The 22,673-nt window shown below is 40.3% G+C and overlaps 4 protein-coding genes across 4 annotated transcripts in view; 2 read left to right on the top strand and 2 right to left on the bottom strand.

Moving 5' to 3' along the window:
• iqgap2 (IQ motif containing GTPase activating protein 2) overlaps nucleotides 1-13,235 on the top strand; it is a 33,533-nt gene extending 20,298 nt beyond the window's left edge. Inside the window, exons 16-38 of the mRNA XM_020594317.1 lie at nucleotides 262-352; nucleotides 905-1,072; nucleotides 1,213-1,355; nucleotides 1,571-1,741; nucleotides 2,001-2,084; nucleotides 2,254-2,325; nucleotides 2,425-2,494; nucleotides 2,848-3,056; nucleotides 3,189-3,341; nucleotides 3,485-3,648; nucleotides 3,861-4,085; nucleotides 4,456-4,596; nucleotides 5,092-5,176; nucleotides 5,333-5,565; nucleotides 8,162-8,294; nucleotides 8,938-9,040; nucleotides 9,127-9,268; nucleotides 10,480-10,567; nucleotides 10,711-10,923; nucleotides 11,017-11,177; nucleotides 11,353-11,496; nucleotides 12,092-12,200; nucleotides 12,650-13,235. Of these exons, the coding sequence (XP_020449973.1) occupies nucleotides 262-352; nucleotides 905-1,072; nucleotides 1,213-1,355; nucleotides 1,571-1,741; nucleotides 2,001-2,084; nucleotides 2,254-2,325; nucleotides 2,425-2,494; nucleotides 2,848-3,056; nucleotides 3,189-3,341; nucleotides 3,485-3,648; nucleotides 3,861-4,085; nucleotides 4,456-4,596; nucleotides 5,092-5,176; nucleotides 5,333-5,565; nucleotides 8,162-8,294; nucleotides 8,938-9,040; nucleotides 9,127-9,268; nucleotides 10,480-10,567; nucleotides 10,711-10,923; nucleotides 11,017-11,177; nucleotides 11,353-11,496; nucleotides 12,092-12,200; nucleotides 12,650-12,763 (3,216 nt within the window). The 3' untranslated portion in view covers nucleotides 12,764-13,235. The remainder of the gene's footprint in view (nucleotides 1-261; nucleotides 353-904; nucleotides 1,073-1,212; nucleotides 1,356-1,570; nucleotides 1,742-2,000; nucleotides 2,085-2,253; nucleotides 2,326-2,424; nucleotides 2,495-2,847; nucleotides 3,057-3,188; nucleotides 3,342-3,484; nucleotides 3,649-3,860; nucleotides 4,086-4,455; nucleotides 4,597-5,091; nucleotides 5,177-5,332; nucleotides 5,566-8,161; nucleotides 8,295-8,937; nucleotides 9,041-9,126; nucleotides 9,269-10,479; nucleotides 10,568-10,710; nucleotides 10,924-11,016; nucleotides 11,178-11,352; nucleotides 11,497-12,091; nucleotides 12,201-12,649) is intronic.
• A 251-nt stretch (nucleotides 13,236-13,486) lies between these two features.
• Nucleotides 13,487-15,598, top strand: f2r (coagulation factor II (thrombin) receptor). Its single transcript, XM_020594603.1, has 2 exons — nucleotides 13,487-13,556; nucleotides 14,375-15,598. The coding sequence occupies exons 1-2, from the start codon at nucleotides 13,487-13,489 to the stop codon at nucleotides 15,586-15,588; spliced, it is 1,284 nt and encodes a 427-aa protein (XP_020450259.1). The 3' UTR covers nucleotides 15,589-15,598.
• A 3,242-nt stretch (nucleotides 15,599-18,840) lies between these two features.
• On the bottom strand, nucleotides 18,841-20,336 carry LOC109956975 (endoplasmic reticulum aminopeptidase 2-like). The gene is made up of 3 exons (XM_020594498.1): nucleotides 20,200-20,336; nucleotides 19,748-19,829; nucleotides 18,841-19,240 (listed from the first exon to the last, which is right to left on the bottom strand). The coding sequence occupies exons 1-3, from the start codon at nucleotides 20,328-20,330 to the stop codon at nucleotides 19,094-19,096; spliced, it is 360 nt and encodes a 119-aa protein (XP_020450154.1). The 5' UTR covers nucleotides 20,331-20,336; the 3' UTR covers nucleotides 18,841-19,093.
• An 832-nt stretch (nucleotides 20,337-21,168) lies between these two features.
• LOC109956974 (endoplasmic reticulum aminopeptidase 2-like) lies at nucleotides 21,169-22,664 on the bottom strand. The gene is made up of 3 exons (XM_020594497.1): nucleotides 22,528-22,664; nucleotides 22,076-22,157; nucleotides 21,169-21,568 (listed from the first exon to the last, which is right to left on the bottom strand). Exons 1-3 carry the CDS (start codon nucleotides 22,656-22,658, stop codon nucleotides 21,422-21,424), a joined length of 360 nt encoding a protein of 119 aa, XP_020450153.1. The 5' UTR covers nucleotides 22,659-22,664; the 3' UTR covers nucleotides 21,169-21,421.
• Between the last annotated feature and the right edge of the window lie 9 nt (nucleotides 22,665-22,673).

Raw genomic sequence — 22,673 nt, 5'->3', positions numbered from 1 at the left:
CCCCCCCCCCCCCCCCCAACACACACACACACACACACACACAATCCTAACTTGATGAATTTGCATAGTGTAACTACAAGAATCTTTAACCTTGTCATTGAATGTTTTGACAAAAAAAATTTGCTTCAGACAATTAATAATCTGATATTGTTGGTATTGGGCAGCTATACATGAACAATGCCTGGTGTGCTTCAGGAGTAGTTTGGGCTCGCTCTCCTACAATGAAGAGAGGTGACCTTGTACTTTTTCCTCTGACTGCAGAATTCTGGAGATGAGTCTGCAGTACTGTGGCTGGACCAAATCCAAGAGGCCATACTCGCAGCCAACCAGGATGAGGAAGAGGCTCTCATGTGTATGTACCCAGAGTTGTATTATTTACCCAGAGCTGATATCCTCACCTGTTTAAACAGTAGCTGGCTCAGACCTGGTCACTTCTAATACGACAGACTCATTTAATACTAGATTCTGATTATCTAGAGGATGTGTGTTATTTTCAGCAGGTTAACAGTATTGAACCTGTTAATGCTTAAAGTTTGTTCCAGTATTACTGTGATTTATGATCCTGTTTTTTAATATTTAATGGCTAATTTGGCAAACATACATTCTTTGTATCTGCTTCTGCAGATGTTTTCCCTCTGAGCTGCTCTATTTGGAAGTTAATGCATAATAACACTGATATGATGGCACACAGTTTAAAGTTGCCTATTTTAGGAAATATTGTCTTCTACAGATATTGTAATGTAGCTGGGAATGTGTGCTGATACTGTCAATATGTCACAGGCATTATTTTTTTTAATACCACATTGCTTAATGTGCATTATCCATTGCTTTCTTGCAGCCTTTTTACTGTGCGGTTTTCATATTTGGCTCAACTTCTTTGGTTCAATCTTGTTTACTTTGCTAGTGGCTGCAGCAGTAGCTGATATTAACAAAAAGGTGGCTGAGGGGGACTCCCAGAATACACTGCAGGCCTTACAGGCCCCCAGTGCAGGACTGAGGGCCGTGCTCCCTGAATGTGCTGAAGCCTACCAGGCTGACCTGGCACAGAGACAAACGAACATGGTTCCTGAAGGTAACTTGACTTACAAGTACAAGTACCACCAAAAAGCATGCTCCACTTTGCAGAAACTGATAACTAAAGAATAAAGTCACCTAATTTTGTATTCAGTAAGATTCACTGGGTCTAAAGGGCAACTCTCTGTTTTCCTTCAGACAGCACAGATAGTCTGTGGGTAAAACACTGCATCAAGGACAGATATGCCTATTACTATAATCTGGAGACTGGACAGGGCACCTGGGAGGAACCTGAAGGGTTTGAACACAGTGGTGGCCAGCTCACTAAAGAGGAAATCCAGGTACCTTCTGCTGTACTGCACAGTTTCACTGCTCTGTTATGTAATGTTGTCTGACCATATTGTATCTCCATGATGGAATTGATTTAGTACTTGGGATCAGAATAATAATTGATTCAGTGATATTAACTTTAAAATTGCCCTTTTTTTTTTTAAACAAAGAGCAATCATACTATAACGGGACTGTTTAACTGTGAAAACATTCATTTTCCCCTCAGAGTGTTGTGAGCTGTGTGACTGCAGAATACAACAGGGAGCAGTTATGGTTGGCCAATGAGACCTTTGTGACCCAGCTGCAGGCAAGGGCCAGAGGTTTCCTGGTCAGGAAGAGGCATGCCCAGAGAATGGAGTATCTCCGCCAGCAGGAGCCATATGTTGTCAAACTGCAGGTAGTGAAGAGAAACTGTGAATAGTAACTGATTTCAGACGTCAGATCAACTTCATTGATCCCTGATGTAGCTGTGAGCTGTTTCAGCAGTAAAGAATTCAATCGAGATAGTCAATAAAAATAAAATGTAATTTAGTTTACAGACAGTACATTGACTCTGTTTGCATCATTCTTAAATGAATATCCACTTAACACTGATATTTGTTTAGCTCAATGACAGTTTTGCAGGTTTCCCAAGTATATTTTTTTCCTTTTTGCAGGCTTGCTTTAGAGGTTATAAACAAAGGAAAATTTACAAAGCCAGGATGAATTTGCTTCAGAAAAATGTTGCTTCTATTGTTAAGGTGAGAAATTGTTTGCCTTTGATTAAAAACTATCAATAAAAATACACTTACCAAGTGACCAAATGACTGTAAAGCTGCGCACGTCGTTCTTATGAAAGTTACCACAAGCTAAAATAATAGTTGTATCTGAGAGCTGTAAACACACATGAATTTAAACTGATGTTTTTAGATCCAGTCCCTGGTGAAAATGTGGAAAGCCAAGCGTGAATATAGTCAGAGGTTGCAGTACTTCAAGGATCATGTGAGTATCACCCTCATCTGCCAGCGTCACAGAGCAGCACCTTTTGGTTTTGTTGTTGCATGTTGTGTACTGTAAGATTTAATGTTGTTTGTGTTTTAGGAAAAAGAGATTGTGAAAATCCAGGCTTTTCTGAAAGCCAACAAAGCCAGAGATGACTACAGAACCCTAAGTGAGTCTTGCAATACTGAAATAATATCAGTAATGCAGTGTGATACTAGAAATGGATATTAATTACTATAACATTGCAACATTGGTTAAATTTGTGTTTTTCTGGCTTTCCATTAAAGTTGGGCATCACCAGTTATTATTCATGAATTATAGAATATTTAGATGCATGTACAACATTGATTTTGAGGTATTTGGCCAAAATATTGATATCTGATGGTGTCTGTGTTACTCATCTCCCAATTAAAAACCTAACAGTTGATATGGAACGTGGAAGTATCATTGCATCTGTGTGTTTATATAAAAACAAACCTATATCCAGTACATTTGCTGACTGTCTTCTATTCTAAATGTTAGCGGGAGCCAAGGACCCTCCTCTGTCTGTGGTGCGTAAGTTTGTTCACTTGCTGGAGCAGAGCCCCCTGGATCTGCAGGAAGAGCAGGAAGTGACACGCCTCAGGGAAGAAGTGGTCACCAAGATTCGCTCCAATCAACAGATGGAGAAAGACCTAAATCTGATGGACATAAAGATTGGGCTGCTGGTGAAGAACAGGATCACCCTGCAGGTTGGTGACCTGGGTTTTTATGTGGATAAGGAAAGGAAAGTGACACTTGTATAAAAAAAGAAGATATGCAAACATCATGTAATTTATCTTTATCTAGCTCCCAGTTCACCTATTTGGTGTTTGTTTGAACAGGATGTAGTGTCTCATAGTAAGAAAATGAAGAACAAGAAAAATAAGGCGAGTAAAGATGACCTGACTACAGGAGAGAGACTGGGTATCAAAGGCCTAAGTAAAGGCAAAAGAAGGAAACTGGAGGCCTACCAACATCTGTTTTACCTGCTACAGGTGATACAAAGATATCCAACTCTGCCTGATCGACACCAACCTAACTTTACATCTACTCCACTTAAAAATGTTTAATTTATCCAAATCTAGTTGCAGAAACACACGTTACCCTGCTCCCTCTTTCTTTTGTCCCTCCTGTTTAGACCAATCCATCCTACCTGGCCAAGCTGATCTTCCAGATGCCCCAAAACAAGTCCACTAAGTTTATGGACACTGTGATCTTCACCTTATACAACTATGCATCTAACCAGAGAGAGGAATACCTGCTGCTCAAACTCTTCAAAACTGCTCTGGAAGAGGAAATCAAGTGAGACCTACTGCTCTGAACAACATTATGCCATAATCTCAACTCCACTGTGCCTAGTGTACCCTAACTATTGTAGTGATGTACTGGTTATTATACGTTGTTTGTGTAAGTGAATGTATTCCAACCTATTCATAGTTTGAATCACAATCTGGAATTCCCTTCATAGATTCACACCAGCTGATCTACTGAACCATTTTCTCCACATGTCTCAGTTCTAAGGTAGACCAGATCCAGGACATAGTGACAGGGAACCCAACGGTCATCAAGATGGTGGTGAGCTTCAACAGAGGTGCACGAGGCCACAACACACTGAGGCAGCTGCTGGCTCCGGTGGTCAAAGACATCATTGAGGACAAGAATATAAGCATCAACACCAACCCTGTGGATGTGTATAAAGCCTGGGTCAACCAGCTGGAGACGGCTACTGGGGAGGCCAGGTAGAACTTATTCTGTCACTGACTGCTTGAGGTTTGAGTTACTATTTGGCTGTGCTTTGGTAAAGCTGGACACTGGATGTGTCCAGAGATCTGTTTTGCTCACATTTGTTGTTGTTTTGTGTGGTTACATTGTGTATGAGATTGACCATCAAGGAACATTGTGGTTTCAACTTGTTCGGTGTCTGAACAACTGTGACTGCAGCAGCAGGGGAGATTTTTAAAATGCTAGTTATGCCTAGTTATGATGCACAACTTGTGCATAAATTGACTAAATCACTGCTTAGTGTGGATTAGAAATCTCAAGGAAGGGTTAATCCACTGGAAGTCTCTTTTACACATTTAAATGTTTGCTTGCTGTTGTGTTCCTCAGTAAGCTGCCTTATGAAGTGACTCCCGAACAGGCCATATCACATGAGGAGGTACGACACAGGCTGGAGGCATCTAGTCAGGCATTACGGTCCGCTACAGATAAGGTCCTAAACTCCATTGTCTCCTCACTGGATAATATCCCGTAAGTTCCTGGGCCTGGCCTCTTGTCCTCACTGTTGTCTGTTACAGTTTTGTTTGTCAGTGCTGGTGGAGATTGCGTAGCATGATTTTGTTGATTCTCTAGTGCCATGTTCTGCTTGTTGTTTGACATTTTCCACTGAATGTGTTAGACTGCAAGTTATCCTAATCTTTGGTGGGATTCAGTTTCTAGTCAAAGAAGCAAGCTGCACAAATAGTTTTAATAATACTTTTAATAATTTGTTAGTAATTACTTAAATCACAAAACCACTCATTTCCAAAATAAATGACTAAAGCCTGTATATAGCACTAGGTGGTGCTAATGTTTGATAATACTTATTTCGGCAAACTGTACTCTTAAATAGGCATATAAAGAGACACAGAAACCCATCAATTCTTGCAGTTATTAATACAAGCTTGCTGCATCTTTTGTCATATAGTATGTGAATGCATGTTGTTTTGTCTTTGATGTCCCATCAATGCTTTGTTTTGCATGTAGTTATGGCATGAGATACATAGCAAAGGTTCTGAAGAGCAGCCTCCATGAGAAGTTTCCAGATGCATCAGAAGATGAGCTGATGAAGGTAGAAGTCCTGAAATGTATTAATATATATATATTTTTTCCCATTCACAGTAATAGTACATGTAGATTGTGCTCCGACAGTAGTGAACATGCTGAGGTGAGAGCAGTGTAATTTTACAAAATGTTTTAGTGATGCTCTGTCTTGTTTTCATGTTAGATTGTAGGAAACCTGCTGTACTACCGCTACATGAACCCAGCCATCGTGGCTCCCGACGGCTTCGACATCATTGACATGTCAGCAGGAGGGCAGCTTCACATAGACCAACGTCGTAACCTGGGATCCGTTGCAAAGATGCTGCAGCATGCTGCTGCCAATAAACTGTTTGAGGGCGAGAATGCACACATGACTCCAATGAACAACTACATATCTCAGACATATGAGAAGTTTAGGTAAGAAAGGAGGAATTGTATTTTCAGAGAAGTTAAATTGTGTATAGTAGCTGCCACAAAGGTTCTATAAATACTTTAGCTCATGGCAGTACTGAGCATAGATAAGGACAGGGCAACTTAATTATATACAGTACACTCAGTCAGGGCTTGGGGAATCAAGCTAGTGGTACCATGAGACTTGGTCAGTCCACTACACGCTGCCCGTCCCTTCCTCTCCCAACTCTGTTATGCTGCCTCTGCTGCTACTACCCACCCCTTCGGGTTATTATCCATTACTACAAAAAATAAGAATGCTACAAAACTTAGTCAAGCAGAAATAACGTCAAGTTGGCCAATAGAAGTTCTTGCTCTAAACCAAACTCGGGTTTTTGTACCATTTGTGCAGTGTACACCATCTCAGCTAATGCAGCAATCAGGAGCTTGCTAGCCTGTGAGTCATCCGTAGCGATGTCTGAAGTGTGAGAGGAGCAATAGACCACAAGTTTGTTTGCATATTGTTTAAGCAAACAGAGCTCCCACCCCTGACATTGGCCTTCTGTGATTGGTTAGGAGGGCAAGCCTCACTCAGAAGCCTCTAGAAGGGGATATTTCTATACTGCTACCAGGCTGTTCACTGGGTCTCGGTCACAGAAGCCCTTGACAGTCCCTATTCACATTAAGATGTGCTCTGGAGCATATTTCTACCAAAAAAAAAATAAAAAAAGTTACATACATAGTTGTAGAGGCAACTCTGGCAAACTAATTTTCTGCCAGTGATTATGGTAATGGACTATACAGTGGCAAGAAAAACTATGAACCTTTTGGAATTTCATGGTTTTCTGCATTAATTTGTCATAAAATGTGATCTGATCTTCATCTAAGTCAAGAGTACTGACATATGTGTCTAACGCAAAAAAATCTGATCTTTCATGTCTTTATTGAGCACACTCATTCAACATTCAAAATGGTAGTGGAAAAAGTAAATGAACCCCTGGAGTTAATAACCAAACTTCAGGCGTGCAGCGATGTTCTTTTTAGTAACCAGCAGCTTCCTTCGTGGTGTCCTGCCATAGACAACCTGCTTGGTCAATGTTTTACGTACTGTAGACTCATGAACACAGATGTTAGCCAGTTGTTTCTTTACCTCAGTGATGAGTCTTTGTTGTGCTCTTGGGGTCATATTGACTGGGCGCCCACTTCTTGGTAGAGTAGCCACTGTGTGTCTCCATTTGTAGATTGTTTGCCTAACTGTAGACTGGTGAAGTCTTTGAAATCACTTTGTAACCCTTTCCATCTTTATGTAAATCAACAATTCTTGATTGTAGATCCTCTGAAAGCTCTTTTTGGTGAGACATGGCTCACATAAGTGTATTCTTCTTGTGTGGAGCAAACTCAAAAGGTTTGAATGGTTTTTATCAGTCAAAGTAGCTCTAGTCCACACCACCAAACTCATTTTCTTTAACAAGACTCCAGGTATGCTAACACCTGACTCCAATTAGCTTTTTTGAGGTGTTTCACTCAAGGGTTCACAAACTTTTTCCACCATGAGGTTTTTATGGTTCTCAATAAAGACATGAAAGAACAGAATTTTTTTGTGTTATTATTTTAGACACATTATATATGTCAATAGTCTGACTTAGATGAAGATCAGATCACATTTTATGACAAATTAATGCAGAAAACCATGAAATTCCAAAAGGTTCACATACTTTCTCTTGCCATTGTATATGCAAGCAGCCTCCTCTGTTGTACAAAGCCTTGATTCAGTATACCACGCATTTGTTTCATTACAAATGCAAAGTCTCTTACTCACCACTGCATTCTTTATAAGTTAGTGGAAGGAACATCACTGACCCCTTCGTACACAACAGCACTAATACATTTTTATTTATAAAGCGATACTGGTTAAACCTCTAGCTTATCTTTGTACCTTTTTCTGTCTTAGCTCTGGTGGTTACTAGCTACGTTCTTCAATGTGGTTGCTTTTTAATGTACTGAATTTTTACAGATCTGCAGCAAACTGCTTTCTCTTACTATGCACCTTGATCGTGGAATAACTTGCAGAAAGAGCTAAAGTTAGACACATTCATATCTATTGTAGAAATTAAGGACATCAAAGAATGTGGTGAAGGAGACGTGTAGCTTTTTCTCTTGATTGTCCATTGTTTTTATCTTGTGAATGGAATTTTTATTTGTGTTGAATTTTAACACAAGCCTCCCCTGAAAAAGAGATCTTGATCTCAGTGGGACTTCCTGGTAAAAGAGAGGATTAAAAAAAGGGAAAAGGTGCTATATCACTGGCTGGGTGGCGTAGTCACAAAAATAAACCAAACTCCACACAGACTTGTTCACAAATAAAAATGTGTGCAATTTCCTCCCCCCACATCACCAGAGTGACTGACTCATCGTTTCTGGAAATCCACACAAACCAAAATCTATTTTCTGGACATAAGTCCGTATGAGCAGTTTACCCTAGCTCACACAGAACTCACTAACATCGAAGACAATTGACCATTTTGACTAAAGAGTCCCTTTTCCCTTCCCACTTTATTATCTTCCTCAGTATTTGAGGCTCAGTGACCAATAACCACTAACTGCTGGTATTCTTTCCTTCCAGGGTATTTTTCCAGTCAGCATGTGATGTCCCTGAACCTGAGGAGAAGTTTAATATCGATGAATATTCAGACATGGTGACCCTGAGCAAACCTATCATCTACATCTCAATAGAGGAGATCATCAACACACATTCGGTAAACCCAAGCAAAATGAATCTCTTGATATGCTTACTGTCTACCTTCCTACAAATATAAGCACTCTGATCCACTGTTAAATTCCAACTGAAAAAATGATTTGTCCTTTGTTGTTAGGCTTGATCCACTGTTAAATTCCAACTGGAAAAATGATTTGTCCTTTGTTGTTAGGCTCTGTCATCATCTTGTGCCCAATGTTAATGCTTTTTTTTAATCACTTGTTTCCTCACACAGCCACTTCTGCCACCATCATGCTTGCTTTTCTTTACATTTCCCACTTTCTTGGAAACATTTTGTCATTAGGATAAAGCCATCAGTTTCACTTTATACACACACACACACACACACACACACACACACACACAGGAACTAACAATGGAGATGACGTGTGTGTTGGTTTGGACAGATGTTCTGTCAGCCTTCAAGATAATGTAATCATTTCCTGTCGCTGTGAAGATAAACAAAAGCTGCGTTTACAGTTTACCTGTATTAAGTGTAGGCCCTAATTGAGTGTGTTTGTGCTGTTTCTCTGAGGATAAATTTAATAGAATTCATCACGTTGTCACAGTATTTTTCAGTGACTAATTTTGCAGTAAATATTTAAGCTTTTTGTGCGAGACTGATCACATCTGTATTTGTTCAGCTGCTTTTGGAACATCTGGAGGCCATCTCTCCAGACCACAATGACTTGCTGCATGAACTGCTGCAGGACCTGGGAGACGTCCCTGATGTAGAGGCATTGCTTGGTATTGTCAAACAAATTTTTATTTATACGAATCACAAGTTGTCTATTGTGTATTTATCGTTTTCACACACTGCTGGTTAATTTCAGGTGAAGGAGCAGTAGACCCAAGTGACCCAAACAGAGAGAGCGCTCTGAGCCAGCTGGTGAAGACAGAGATCTCCCTCACACTAACCAGCAAGTTTGAGCTGCTGGAGGGAGATGACAAAGACTTGAAAACTCTCATGACAAAGTAAGTTCACTGTTGGCGGTTGCCAAGACAAAATTCTTCTTGTGAAGTCAACTGTCAGACTTGTTCACTATCACAATTTCATGTTGTAATCCTTTTGAATTCTTAAGTATGAGAATATATGAATAATCTTAGTGTTTAGTCATGCAGGCACAATTGTTCTTACTGAATCACACTAGCTCAGAAGTACTTAACATTTCTGTTATCAAGCCTAGCCTGATATGAATGGGGTAGACAACATAATAAAGAAACAACTGTCAGTATAATGCAGTACAGTTCAACAGCACCTCAAGCTCCAGCAACTCTGAAACAGGCTTCAACTAAACTGAACATTGCCACCTTTATGAAAGGTGGATTTACTGTATTGTAGTTCTGTTGTATTAGGCTGCATTAGTTTAGCTAGGTGTACCAAATAAACTGCCAACTGAGTGTACAGTTTGGGATTGCTATGAACGCTGTGTGAACATTTCATGATGCCACATGTGTTTTCTTTGTGGCTGTCACTCAGTAGCATGTCTGTCGTTTTTCCTGCCCTTCTATCATTTCCTGTCCTAAAGGGAAGGGGGTTTGGCGGTCAGGGTTATCTTATGTATAAACATGTATCCGTTGGATAATTTTCTTGTATTGGAGAGTTGGTCTCTTCTAAGTAGTAAAATATGTGACTGCAGAATGTGCAAGTGTAATCTAAATTTGTTTGTAATTGAAAAATGTGTTTGACTGTGGCAACCAGCTATGTAAATAGAGTATGGAAATCCCAACCTGTAAGCCTGGCCTAATATGGCCTGTTGATCTTAGATAGGTTGGTCGTGCTATTGGATCAAAGCCTGCGACAAAAACAAATCATATATTCCATTGCTTGTGTTGAAACTTCCACCACGTCAATGTAATCTGTTATGTAGCTTTTTCAAACAATCACGAACTAGTTGACAAACTTAAAGGAGTTTAAGGTGGTGACGTTACTGTGAGAGTCAAAGAGTGTTTTTCTTTTTCTCTGAGGAGATTTTATGATTGAAAGTGGGGAAAGTTCTCAGTTTCACAGAGAAAATGGATTTGTACTTTGTGGTGACTAGTGTGTTACATGTCTGAATACTAAGAACACTTTTCCCAGTACAGTGTGTTCTGCTTTCAGATGACAGTAGTCGTATTTTTGCTGACATTACACAAAGAGAGGTCCGACTCTCAAAGCTGATCCTTTTTCTGCGTATGTGCACTAGGACAAAAAAGCTTATTGTGGATGTGGTTCGGATTCAACCTGGAGAGTCTCTGCCTGAAATTCTTGATACACCAGCTAGTGCACCACAGGTAGTCTTTTCTTTTACCTTGCTTTCCTCACCCAGGTATTCAACTGCCATTTCAGTTTATCAAAGGAACATCTGCAACTAATTTTGGCCTTTGTTTGCAAGCCCTTGAGCTATTCTAATTTGTGCACTTCTTATTTTCTGAAGGAGTTGGAGCATACAAAGATTGTCGAGCGCCGGGCAGTCCAGGATGCTCAGACACCAGAGGGCCTGAAGAGCAGTCCGGCGGTGCTGGAGGACAGCCAGCTGCCTCTAGAGCAGAAGAAGAGGAAGATCCAGAGAAACCTTCGTAACCTGGAGCAGGCTGGCCTGGTCACTGCTAGTAACAAATACCAGGACATCATCAATGACGTATCAAAGGTTCACAAGCAGTTCTTTTTTTCATAGTGCTAACTTGTAAACAATCTGTTAGGTCTGTACAGCTTCTGAATTTGTAAAACTTGTCACTGACAGGACATTCGCTACCAAAGACGCTACAGACAGAGGAGGAAGGCAGAGCTTGTGAAGCTCCAGCAGACCCTGACAGCGCTCAACTCAAAAACCGCCTTCTACCAAGAGCAGATGAACTATTATGATACTTATATCAAGACCTGTCTGGATAACCTCAACCGGAAGTGAGTTGTTCTTGTATTTCTTACACCTCATTAGGATGAAGGATTTACTAAATAATTCTTATCACTCTAAAATAAAATGTTCTGGCTTCCTGTCATTTGTATTTGTATGATTTGTTGGATGTGGCAAGAATTCTTGTGCCCTTCCATAATGTGTTACTGTGTTTTGTGTGTCCAGGAATTCACGCAGATCTATAAAACTGGACCGCAAAGGAGATGATAAGAGCAGTAAGAAGTCGAAGTCACAGTCTTTGAAGTACACTGCAGCAAGGCTGCATGAGAAGGGAGTCATCCTGGAGATAGAAGGACTTCAGACCAACCAGTGAGTTGAGCTGTTCACAGCTATCAAACAAGACAGGCCAGTTAATGTTGCCCTTTGTCACTGGTCAGTTGCAGTTATGCAGCCTGTAGTGAAAATTCTATGCTGCGACATGCAGAGAAACCAGCCAACCCTCAGCATCACTGCTGCAAATTAGAACATGTCACCTTCCACTGTTAGTCAGAAACTATGTACCATATCAGAAAGAAAACAACCATTGTGTAGTCTGTGCAAGCCAAGCACAGTGAAACAGCTTCATACATGTAGTGTATTTGTTCAAGAATCTGTAGTTTCAGTCATAATGTAATTTACAATAAGGTCCCCTTCAGAATATTGGGATTTTTACCATGAACTTGTTTTGATATAGGAAAATTAGGATGGTTCTTGACTATCTGCCTTTTTGTGTAGAAAATACACATTATAATTTCCTAAACACAAAGTGATATGTTCAAATGCAGCTGTGCTTAAATGAAAATGTGAAGTACTTCCTGTTAGGACTAATTCACAACAAATAGATGATGAGCTGATGATGATTATCCAGTTTTCCCCTGTGTGCTGTGTTGTCATTATTAAGACCTTATGGCTGTGTCTCTCTCAGGTTCAAGAATGTAATGTTTGACATCTCACCTGCTGAGGAAGTTGGGGATTTTGAGGTGAAAGCCAAGTTTATGGGAGTTGAGATGGAAAAAGTCCAGCTTCACTTCCAGGTAACCAATTCTCAAAATAAAGCAGCTGACTGGTCGACGTTAAAATGTGAAGACATGGTTAAATTTAGTTTCCCTCACCAGACTACTAGCAGGAAATGCGGCTAAAAGGAAGAAAATGTTTTCCCATTCAGACTACAGTAATGACACGTAGTGATACATGCTCTATTTGTGTATCGAATATGAAAAGTAAAAATAGATGTACCACCCATGGTGTATTAATAGATGTCTTTACACAAGAGACTGGGCTGTAAATCTAGAGTTATAACGTTTGGAGACAATAGCTACCGTACTAGGCACTGTTATTCAATTTATAGTCATAGCAACAGTCAGTCCTCGCTACTTACATTGCATGTAAACCTGCCACATTTGTACGTTATCTATAACAAGGATGACCTGACAAGGATGGTTTGTTTGTGTTCCTCATGACATCTTTGGTATTTCATGTCCAGGACCTCCTTCAGCTGCAGTATGAAGGCGTGGCTGTCATGAAGATGTTCGACAGAGCCAAAGTGAACGTCAATTTGCTCATTTTCCTCCTAAACAAAAAATTCTATGGAAAATAAGAACAAGAGGAAACAGACTGTGCCTTCTGACAGTACAGAGTTTGTTGAACAAAATTAATTCAGTCAAAGTAATCATTTGATGCATCACTTAAAATAAAATGTTACTGTCCCGTTAAATATATCTGTTCTGTTTTCCATGTGATGATTGTAAATGTAATGTATTTTTAAAGAATTAAATTGTAATGTTTTCACTGTTTTGTATGTGAAAGATAATAGGAAACACACTTGTTGATATTGTGTACATTGAAAAAGCTTTAAGGGTTTGGGGACAACAGCACTGTGTATCCACTGCTCAGCTAGGCTGCATGGCCATATGAAATACGTTTACCAGTGCCTGAATAAGTTTAAAGACACTTGTTTTAATTAATAAAACATTTAAAAACTTTTAAAAGCTACAGATATATTTTAATGTATTATCAGTATATGAGATTCATAATTCTTGAACGGTGTGCATAATAAATTTCACATGTCCAAAATGATTTGATGCTTATTCTCATGTTTCATCAGTATTAATATTATTTTTGCTTTTAATCCTTTCGTCAGTGCGTTTCCTTCATTTCTCTGATAGGGAGGAGATGGGTGCAGGGAGGAAGAGGCGGAGCATCCAAACAGGATTGCAGTAACATGCATCATGCTGGCAGAAAAACACTGAAGTCTTTTCTCACAAACAATTTTAACACATAAGGTGTAAAATATTTAGTAGGTCTGCTGTGCGGTAAAGCCATGGCTCACCTGTCACTTGGGTTACTGGTGGTGTTTTCTCTCAGGAGCTCAGCACTTCTCTCCCAGAATGGTAAGTCACTTCTTTGATGACAGTTTTGTACAAGCTCATGCACTGCTGGGTTTTACAAATGCAAGATAGCGCAACATTTATTATATTTACCACCCTTCTGATTGAAAATAAATGGTGTCCCCCTGTTTAAACAGCTGCTTCAACTGATGGATACGTAGCTCATTATGTCAGGTTAACTGTATACAGGAGGGTGGACTACTGGGAATGCTTTTTACACAGCAATGACACAACAAGCCTGGACAAGTGCATTTATTTTAAAATTATGCGAGTAACTTTCAATTTTGTCAATGTTTAGCTGATCACTTAAGTAGCAGGTCATGGACCGTGGCAGAAACACTTATTCTAAATTAATATATCTGCAGATATACCCACAACTTTGCAGGCTAGGATTTTACCTGCAAAACATGAGCAGCTTATAATATAGGGTGAATTACTAGACTAAAATAGTTAAAATCAGCTCCCCTGTGACATTTAAATATTGCTTACTTAATGCATTAGAAACAATCCAATAATATAATAAAGTAGACATTTTACATAAAGAATACTTTGAGTATTTTGCTGCTAGTAAAGACGTCGTAAGTACAGTATGCAAATACTTTTCAGTACCACTGTTCAAGGTTAGATTATTAAAGGATCACCGGGGGAAAAAAAAACCCACTTCCACTAAGCCTCCTGTTTGTTTCTCTGTTGCCTGCAAAGTTAACAATGGTGTTTCCCCAAGTGCTTATGTCAGAAAAGAGCATTTACATAAAATCATCTGAAAATAAGGTTGGAACCTTCTGATGTATTCTGTTCTGTTTCCCTGTGTCTCTGTAAAGACTCAGTGTTCCACCCACGGACGTTTTCTGGTCATTTTGTATTGGCCACTGAGGAGCCAGCAGACTATGTTGACCTGTCACTGATAGACAGTTTTAGTGATGACATGGAGTCTGGCTCCGGGTCGGATGAAGAGTCGGTGAAAAGAGGTCGCCATCGTCCCCAGAAGCACTATTTTGTCTCCGAGGAAGCTAAGAGTTTTCTTCAGGGTCATCTGACAACAAGCTTTGTCCCAACTGTTTACACATTCATCTTCATAATTGGTGTGCCCCTCAACCTTGTTGCCATGGTAATGTTTGTGCACCACATTCGTCCCAGAAAACCGGCAGTGATCTACATGCTGAACCTGGCCTGTACTGACCTGCTGTTTGGCCTGCTCCTCCCCTTCAAGATTGCCTACCATTATCATGGCAACAATTGGACCTATGGCTCCTTTATGTGCAGAGTTGTCACAGCAGCCTTTTACTGCAACATGTACTGCTCTGTCCTGCTCATGATGTGCATCAGCGTTGATCGTTTCCTGGCTGTGGTTTATCCCATGAACTCGCTGACGTGGCGCAGCTCTCAGACAGCTTCAGCTGTGTGTGCTGCCATGTGGCTTTTAGCCCTCGGAGGAGTGTCTCCTCTGCTGATCTCAGAACAGACCATCTATTTGTCAGACCTTGGCATCACCACCTGCCATGATGTGCAGGATGTAGAAAAACTACAAGTGTACTATCGCTACTTCTTCCCCATCTACTCCTCTGCCTTCTTCTTCAGCCCCCTGGTCTTCACTGTTGTCTGTTATGTACGTATTATCCAGGCCCTGGCAGCAGCCAATGTGGAGAACCGCTCCAGGAAGACTCGGGCCATGGTGATGGCTGTGACTGTGCTGGTGGTGTTTGTGGTCTGCTTCACCCCCACCAACATCATCCTCATGATTCACTACGTTCCGTTGTCCCATAGCTCCAGTGACAGTTCCTACCAGGCGTACCTGCTCTCCATGTGTCTAGGGAGCCTCAGCTGCTGTCTAGATCCAGTCCTCTATTACTTTGGCTCCTCTCAGTGCCAGAAGCAGGTGGCAGCACTATTCAGATGTAGGCAACTGGCAAGGGCAGCGAGCAGCTCAGAGACGCAAAGTACAAGAATCAGCAGGCGGACAGACAGCAACAGGTTGTGCAAGATGGAGAGTGTTCAAACTGGCTTGGGAAGCCATTACAGCAAGCTGGTGGCTTGAAAACATAGACATGAAGTTGAAAACATAGACATGAAGAGACTTTGCACACATACCCAAGGTATAATACACAAGTCTGTATTTGAATCAGTACTTAATAAAGACATGGGTAGGATCACAGGCAGGTGTTGCTTGTAGCCTGCACTGTACAGCAAATTTTCCGGGGTATAGAAGCTGAGCATATTTGTACTTAAATTAGCTTAAATTGGATGTATAATTGTTGACATTAAAAGCTACATTTTGTTATTTTGTAATCATACAATACGGACCGATTAAAGGAAAAGACTGAATAATGAGTGGTCTCCTCAAGGATGCCAGTGAAGTTGAAAAAGAATCATATACTATGACCTTTGCAGTCACCAGATCTCAGCCCAGCTGAACACCTATGGGAGATTTTGGACTGATGTGTTGGACAGCATCTCCACCCCCATCATCAAAACACCAAATGAGGGAGTATCTGTTGGAAGAATGGGGTTCATCCCTCCAGTAGAGTCCAGAGACTTAGATAGTCAATGCCAAGATCTGCTCTGAAGCTGTGATGGTGGCACACAGTGGCCCAGCACTTTACTGAGACACTTTGTTGGTTTTTCTTTAATTTGTCACTTGTTTCTTTATCCCCCTCTATGAGAGTTGTGCTATATGTTGAATTAATTTCACAGCTCACGTCAGGATCCTTTCTGCCATTCCTTTCAGATTTTTGTTTTGTATACCTGTTTGAAATTAATCACTGGAATTAAACAATACATAATACCTAAACAACTGCATTTCCTGAAGAAAATGCATGTAGATGCTGATTGCTGAAGAATTGCCCTGAAAATGCTGAAATGTTTATATATTATATATATATCTATGTGTCTACTGCTTGCTGGTTTCAGGATTCACATGTTAAAAAAGCCAGAGTAATTAATGAAAACATCACGACTCTGTGGCTAAGTGAAGCCTGAAATATGGAGCCTCCTGAAACCAGCACAGTGGCAAAACGGAGAAAGGTAATGAAGAAAGCTGAGTTCTCTAAAATAAAGAGAGTTCTCTAAATAATATGTATTTGTCTTATACTTGTATAGTGCATTTCTGTGCTTTATGCTGGCTTTCACACTACTTGGCCATTCACCCATTCGTACTCTCAAGCTCTCACACATTGACTGGACAAACCGGGAATCCTCCTGAGCCACCCCCATGACACCAGTAATTACAGGTACCTTCCTCCGTGTTGCCACTATGCTGGTTTCACCATGGAGCCATGATGTTTTGATTAATTACTCTGACTGGCTTTTTTACATGTGTAAGTTTTTCGAGGACAGTGAAGTCCAACTCCTCTCCAGAGAACATCGCTGGTTTGAGAGAGGAGTCGAAGCTATTTTTGTCCAAATAAAACACCCCTCACTTAATAGGGGTGGTGGTCTAAGACACAACTTGTCTTCCATCTACAACTCTGTTTTGAGATGTCTGCCCAAACATGCCCACCAGGACAATAGGCGTTGGTCCACAGGGGAGGATTCAAAGACAGGTAATGACTCTCACCGATACTGGGATATAACGACTCAGTTGTTAAGGGACATTGTTGGCCATCAAAGGACTGAAACACCACCGAGGGGGATAAATATCTCCAGCTCAACACCAGCCAGTCAGAACTGATGAAGCCTCTTGGATGAGAGGTGAAACGTATTCAACCTAGAAATCTAGTCCAGTTGATTTTTTCTAAGTTTTTTCAGTTTACTATGACCTGGATGACTGAGAATCTGCATGGACATGTGTAAGTTTTGCACATAGAGTAAAAAGCATGGGTGGGCTTAACCTGAGTAAACTTTCATCTCGTAACTAACTTTCAAATCACCTTTCACCACTTTCTTCATCATGCCTTTTACCGTGTTGTGATCTGGTGCTATATAGAAAATAAAACTAAATAAAATTAAACTGACCTTTAAGGGGGGGCAGGGTGCCCCCCTAATATTGCTGCAGATTAGATCCGAAACACTGACAGTGATATTCATATATCTTTCTGTTAGAGCCTCCAGTCCTACTGGGAATGCTGGTGTTAGGGCCCTTCGTGTACGCCAGAGGCCCTCAGCTGCAGCACTGGATGGACATGGTCAACACTCCACAGGAGCTGGTGAAGCTGCGGCATGGATTGGGCAGAGCCATTTAAGCAACTGTTAGGTATTTTTAGTTAGATAGATATTGGTTGGATACTTGATGTATTAGAAATATTTAGAGTAGACAGGATGTCTAGGTCAGGCTGTTAAATGCTTAGTCATTCTCATGGAGTACTCCAGGTTGTTTATGTTCAAGGATAACTAGATAGAAAGTTGATTGTTGTTAGGAGACAGAATGTTTAGTATTATTGTTATGACGTGTTTAATCATAATCGTAATCATAATATTTTCTTATGCTTAATGTCATGACATGTCACTAGATGTCATGTCAGAATGTCTTAGATACACACCACACAATCAACAGACAATCACACATGGATTTTCTTCATGTTTTGACTACTGCTATGGTCAGCTGCACAGCTGGCACTGGGAGACGTCACGGTTTGGCATCCCTGAGTAGTATGGGCTAGCCCAAAGTGATATAATGTATAGGCCTGTTATGGTTCGGGGGCTTCCGGCTGCCTGCGTGCATGTTGGAGGTGCAAAGACTCCTGAGCGTGTAATGTTAATTTTACCTGTGATCATTGAATAAATCAGCACTGTTTTGAAGTTACTCGGACTGCTTCGTCTCTCAGAGTTAACGTGGTGAAAAGAACGGGGGTCAACACAACCAAACGAACAGATCCACAGACTCACATGTGCATGTACATACACACAGAGTCTGAAATAATAGAATAAAAGTGCTAATAAATGTGTTCATTGTTAGTAAAACGCCTTGAGGGGATTTTAATCTGCCATAAAAGTGTGTCTAGATGAAAGATGTGTTTGTAATCGCATGTTATTTTTACTTTATCAGTGTGTGCACAGCAGATATTTCAACGCTGGCGCCTGAGAAAGGTAGGTGCTGTCCCCCACCGCCCCCTAGTGCGCATGTGCACTGGATCCCAGAATGCGGAAGCAACCCCGGAAGAAAAAAAAAATTCTGCTAAAAGGAGGGCTAAACATAACATAAGCCTGAGTCTAACCTGAACCCTAAAATCAAGTGTTAACCTTCACACAGCCCTCTGAAAGAGAGGATCAGCTGACATGTCCTCACTATTAAGGTATAAAACTCAAACTGGTCCTCACAATGTACAGTACAGATCATACACACAGACAATGCTTGTATCCCTAATATTCATGGTACGCACATGGCTCCTCAAACACACACTGGTCAGTTGTCAGTTCTACCAAGTATTGTTCCAAAAAAGACCTCAGAAAATTTACAACATACTGTTTTAAATAGAAAACTGTCAACTCTCCAGTGATGTCAAGCACAATAAAATTTCCAAGTAAAACACAACTTCAGAACACTTTCAAATAGCCTTTCTCTTTTTGTGGTATGTGTCAGCCACCACCTCTTTTTCTGCTGCTGTTCACTTCATTTGCTCATTCAGCCAGTTTCTCAGGGTTCCTAGGTTTCTCTGAACCCAGCGGACATTTTTCCGCACATTATCCAGAGCAATCTGAACAGTTCTCAGCTGAGACGTCTGTTCCTTGATGGACTCAAAGAACAACTGCACCTACGGGTCAAATACACACAAAATTACACAAACACAAAAAAGGACACAACTGAAAGGTAGACAAAAATGTAAAAATTCAAAGACATTTTTCCTTTTTGAGATAAAGTCACAACCTTATACTGGCAAAATGGATCACACACTTGTTAATACTTAGGGTTTATAGATACAGTTTGACTTATTTAGGCCAGAACCAAAATATTTTACTGAAAACATACTTTTAAATGAGTACAAATACAGGTATAAATAGGATGAGTTTCTCTGGCATTTTCAAGTGATTTCCTAACACCACACTATAGCTAAAATGTATCATTAATTTGATGCTTCATCGGATTATGTGCAGGAATAAACATATCGGTCAACTTTTGGAAAATAATGCCAATAGAAATAATATTTATGTTTTGCCAGTTTCAGTGTCAGGTAATAGAAATAGCATGTTAGTGTATTGGTGAATATCTAAACTGCCTTTTAGAATTTAGAATATAGTTTGAGATTTAAGAATGTATTTACTTCAGTGAGTTCCTCTGGAGATGAAAACTGGCCTGTGGTGCCGATGAGGATGTTTCTAATACAAAATGAACCCAACTGGAACCTGCAGGTCAGAGAGAAAACAGAGAGGATGGTTACAAACACGTACATCCTAATATATATAAATAATCTACATACTGTATACAGTAGACATTATTCAGGGCTTTCATTGTTGTGGCATCAACTACCCATTGAGTTACTTTTGGTATATTCGGGTCCTTATCAAAAAATCATCTAAATGACATAAAAGCCACCAAAAAGCAGATTTTTTTCTGGTTTACACAAATTTGCATACAACTCACACAACCAGTAAAAAGCACTTTCTGAACATATTAGTAAAATACTGACATTGTAGGGACAACAGCATTTTCAGAGCATCACATGGTTTGATACAGACAGGGTCATCCAATGTGTCTCTATTATACTATACTAACTTCTGAACCAGCAAATCCCAGTTCTTTTTGACAAAGTTCCAGGCAAGGTGATGTCCCCGCGGGTTTCTGGCCACCATCAGGATGACGGCCGACAGGTCCTGCAATCGAATCACCTTCCCTTCTAGACCCATATCCAGCAGCCTGCACACACAATCAACAGACAATCACACATTGATTTTCTTCATGCTTTGACTACTGCTATGGTCAGCTGCAAAGCTGGCACCAGAGACGTCACGGTTTGGCGTCCCTGAGTAGTATGGGCTAGCCCAAAGTGATATAATGTATAGGCCTGTTATGGTTTGGGGGCTTTTTGTCCATCTTCCGGCTGCCTGCGTGCATGTTGGAGGTGCAAAGACTCCTGAGCGTGTAATGTTAATTTTACCTGTGATCATTGAATAAATCAGCACTGTTTTGAAGTTACTCGGACTGCTTCGTCTCTCAGAGTTAACGTGGTGAAAAGAACGGGGGTCAACACAACCAAACGAACAGATCCACAGACTCACATGTGCATGTACATACACACAGAGTCTGAAATAATAGAATAAAAGTGCTAATAAATGTGTTCATTGTTAGTAAAACGCCTTGAGGGGATTTTAATCTGCCATAAAAGTGTGTCTAGATGAAAGATGTGTTTGTAATCGCATGTTATTTTTACTTTATCAGTGTGTGCACAGCAGATATTTCAACGCTGGCGCCTGAGAAAGGTAGGTGCTGTCCCCCACCGCCCCCTAGTGCGCATGTGCACTGGATCCCAGAATGCGGAAGCAACCCCGGAAGAAAAAAAAAATTCTGCTAAAAGGAGGGCTAAACATAACATAAGCCTGAGTCTAACCTGAACCCTAAAATCAAGTGTTAACCTTCACACAGCCCTCTGAAAGAGAGGATCAGCTGACATGTCCTCACTATTAAGGTATAAAACTCAAACTGGTCCTCACAATGTACAGTACAGATCATACACACAGACAATGCTTGTATCCCTAATATTCATGGTACGCACATGGCTCCTCAAACACACACTGGTCAGTTGTCAGTTCTACCAAGTATTGTTCCAAAAAAGACCTCAGAAAATTTACAACATACTGTTTTAAATAGAAAACTGTCAACTCTCCAGTGATGTCAAGCACAATAAAATTTCCAAGTAAAACACAACTTCAGAACACTTTCAAATAGCCTTTCTCTTTTTGTGGTATGTGTCAGCCACCACCTCTTTTTCTGCTGCTGTTCACTTCATTTGCTCATTCAGCCAGTTTCTCAGGGTTCCTAGGTTTCTCTGAACCCAGCGGACATTTTTCCGCACATTATCCAGAGCAATCTGAACAGTTCTCAGCTGAGACGTCTGTTCCTTGATGGACTCAAAGAACAACTGCACCTACGGGTCAAATACACACAAAATTACACAAACACAAAAAAGGACACAACTGAAAGGTAGACAAAAATGTAAAAATTCAAAGACATTTTTCCTTTTTGAGATAAAGTCACAACCTTATACTGGCAAAATGGATCACACACTTGTTAATACTTAGGGTTTATAGATACAGTTTGACTTATTTAGGCCAGAACCAAAATATTTTACTGAAAACATACTTTTAAATGAGTACAAATACAGGTATAAATAGGATGAGTTTCTCTGGCATTTTCAAGTGATTTCCTAACACCACACTATAGCTAAAATGTATCATTAATTTGATGCTTCATCGGATTATGTGCAGGAATAAACATATCGGTCAACTTTTGGAAAATAATGCCAATAGAAATAATATTTATGTTTTGCCAGTTTCAGTGTCAGGTAATAGAAATAGCATGTTAGTGTATTGGTGAATATCTAAACTGCCTTTTAGAATTTAGAATATAGTTTGAGATTTAAGAATGTATTTACTTCAGTGAGTTCCTCTGGAGATGAAAACTGGCCTGTGGTGCCGATGAGGATGTTTCTAATACAAAATGAACCCAACTGGAACCTGCAGGTCAGAGAGAAAACAGAGAGGATGGTTACAAACACGTACATCCTAATATATATAAATAATCTACATACTGTATACAGTAGACATTATTCAGGGCTTTCATTGTTGTGGCATCAACTACCCATTGAGTTACTTTTGGTATATTCGGGTCCTTATCAAAAAATCATCTAAATGACATAAAAGCCACCAAAAAGCAGATTTTTTTCTGGTTTACACAAATTTGCATACAACTCACACAACCAGTAAAAAGCACTTTCTGAACATATTAGTAAAATACTGACATTGTAGGGACAACAGCATTTTCAGAGCATCACATGGTTTGATACAGACAGGGTCATCCAATGTGTCTCTATTATACTATACTAACTTCTGAACCAGCAAATCCCAGTTCTTTTTGACAAAGTTCCAGGCAAGGTGATGTCCCCGCGGGTTTCTGGCCACCATCAGGATGACGGCCGACAGGTCCTGCAATCGAATCACCTTCCCTTCTAGACCCATATCCAGCAGCCTGCA

Source organism: Monopterus albus, unplaced genomic scaffold (assembly GCF_001952655.1).
Source record: "Monopterus albus unplaced genomic scaffold, M_albus_1.0 scaffold23.1, whole genome shotgun sequence".
NCBI classification, from domain to species: domain Eukaryota; kingdom Metazoa; phylum Chordata; class Actinopteri; order Synbranchiformes; family Synbranchidae; genus Monopterus; species Monopterus albus.
The sequence above is the reverse complement of the archived record's forward strand: the minus strand, read 5'-3'. Positions and strand labels throughout refer to the sequence as shown.

Bases quoted from the DNA above. Each gene is read 5' to 3' on its own strand.
- f2r (XM_020594603.1), top strand. From the start codon at position 13,487: ATGGCTCACCTGTCACTTGGGTTACTGGTGGTGTTTTCTCTCAGGAGC. The intron at 13,557-14,374 runs GTAAGTCACTTC...GTCTCTGTAAAG, and splicing joins AGCACTTCTCTCCCAGAATG to ACTCAGTGTTCCACCCACGG.
- LOC109956975 (XM_020594498.1), bottom strand. From the start codon at position 20,330: ATGGGTCTAGAAGGGAAGGTGATTCGATTGCAGGACCTGTCGGCCGTC. The intron at 19,830-20,199 runs GTTAGTATAGTA...TCTGACCTGCAG, and splicing joins TGGGATTTGCTGGTTCAGAA to GTTCCAGTTGGGTTCATTTT. The intron at 19,241-19,747 runs GTAAATACATTC...TTTGACCCGTAG, and splicing joins CTCCAGAGGAACTCACTGAA to GTGCAGTTGTTCTTTGAGTC.
- LOC109956974 (XM_020594497.1), bottom strand. From the start codon at position 22,658: ATGGGTCTAGAAGGGAAGGTGATTCGATTGCAGGACCTGTCGGCCGTC. The intron at 22,158-22,527 runs GTTAGTATAGTA...TCTGACCTGCAG, and splicing joins TGGGATTTGCTGGTTCAGAA to GTTCCAGTTGGGTTCATTTT. The intron at 21,569-22,075 runs GTAAATACATTC...TTTGACCCGTAG, and splicing joins CTCCAGAGGAACTCACTGAA to GTGCAGTTGTTCTTTGAGTC.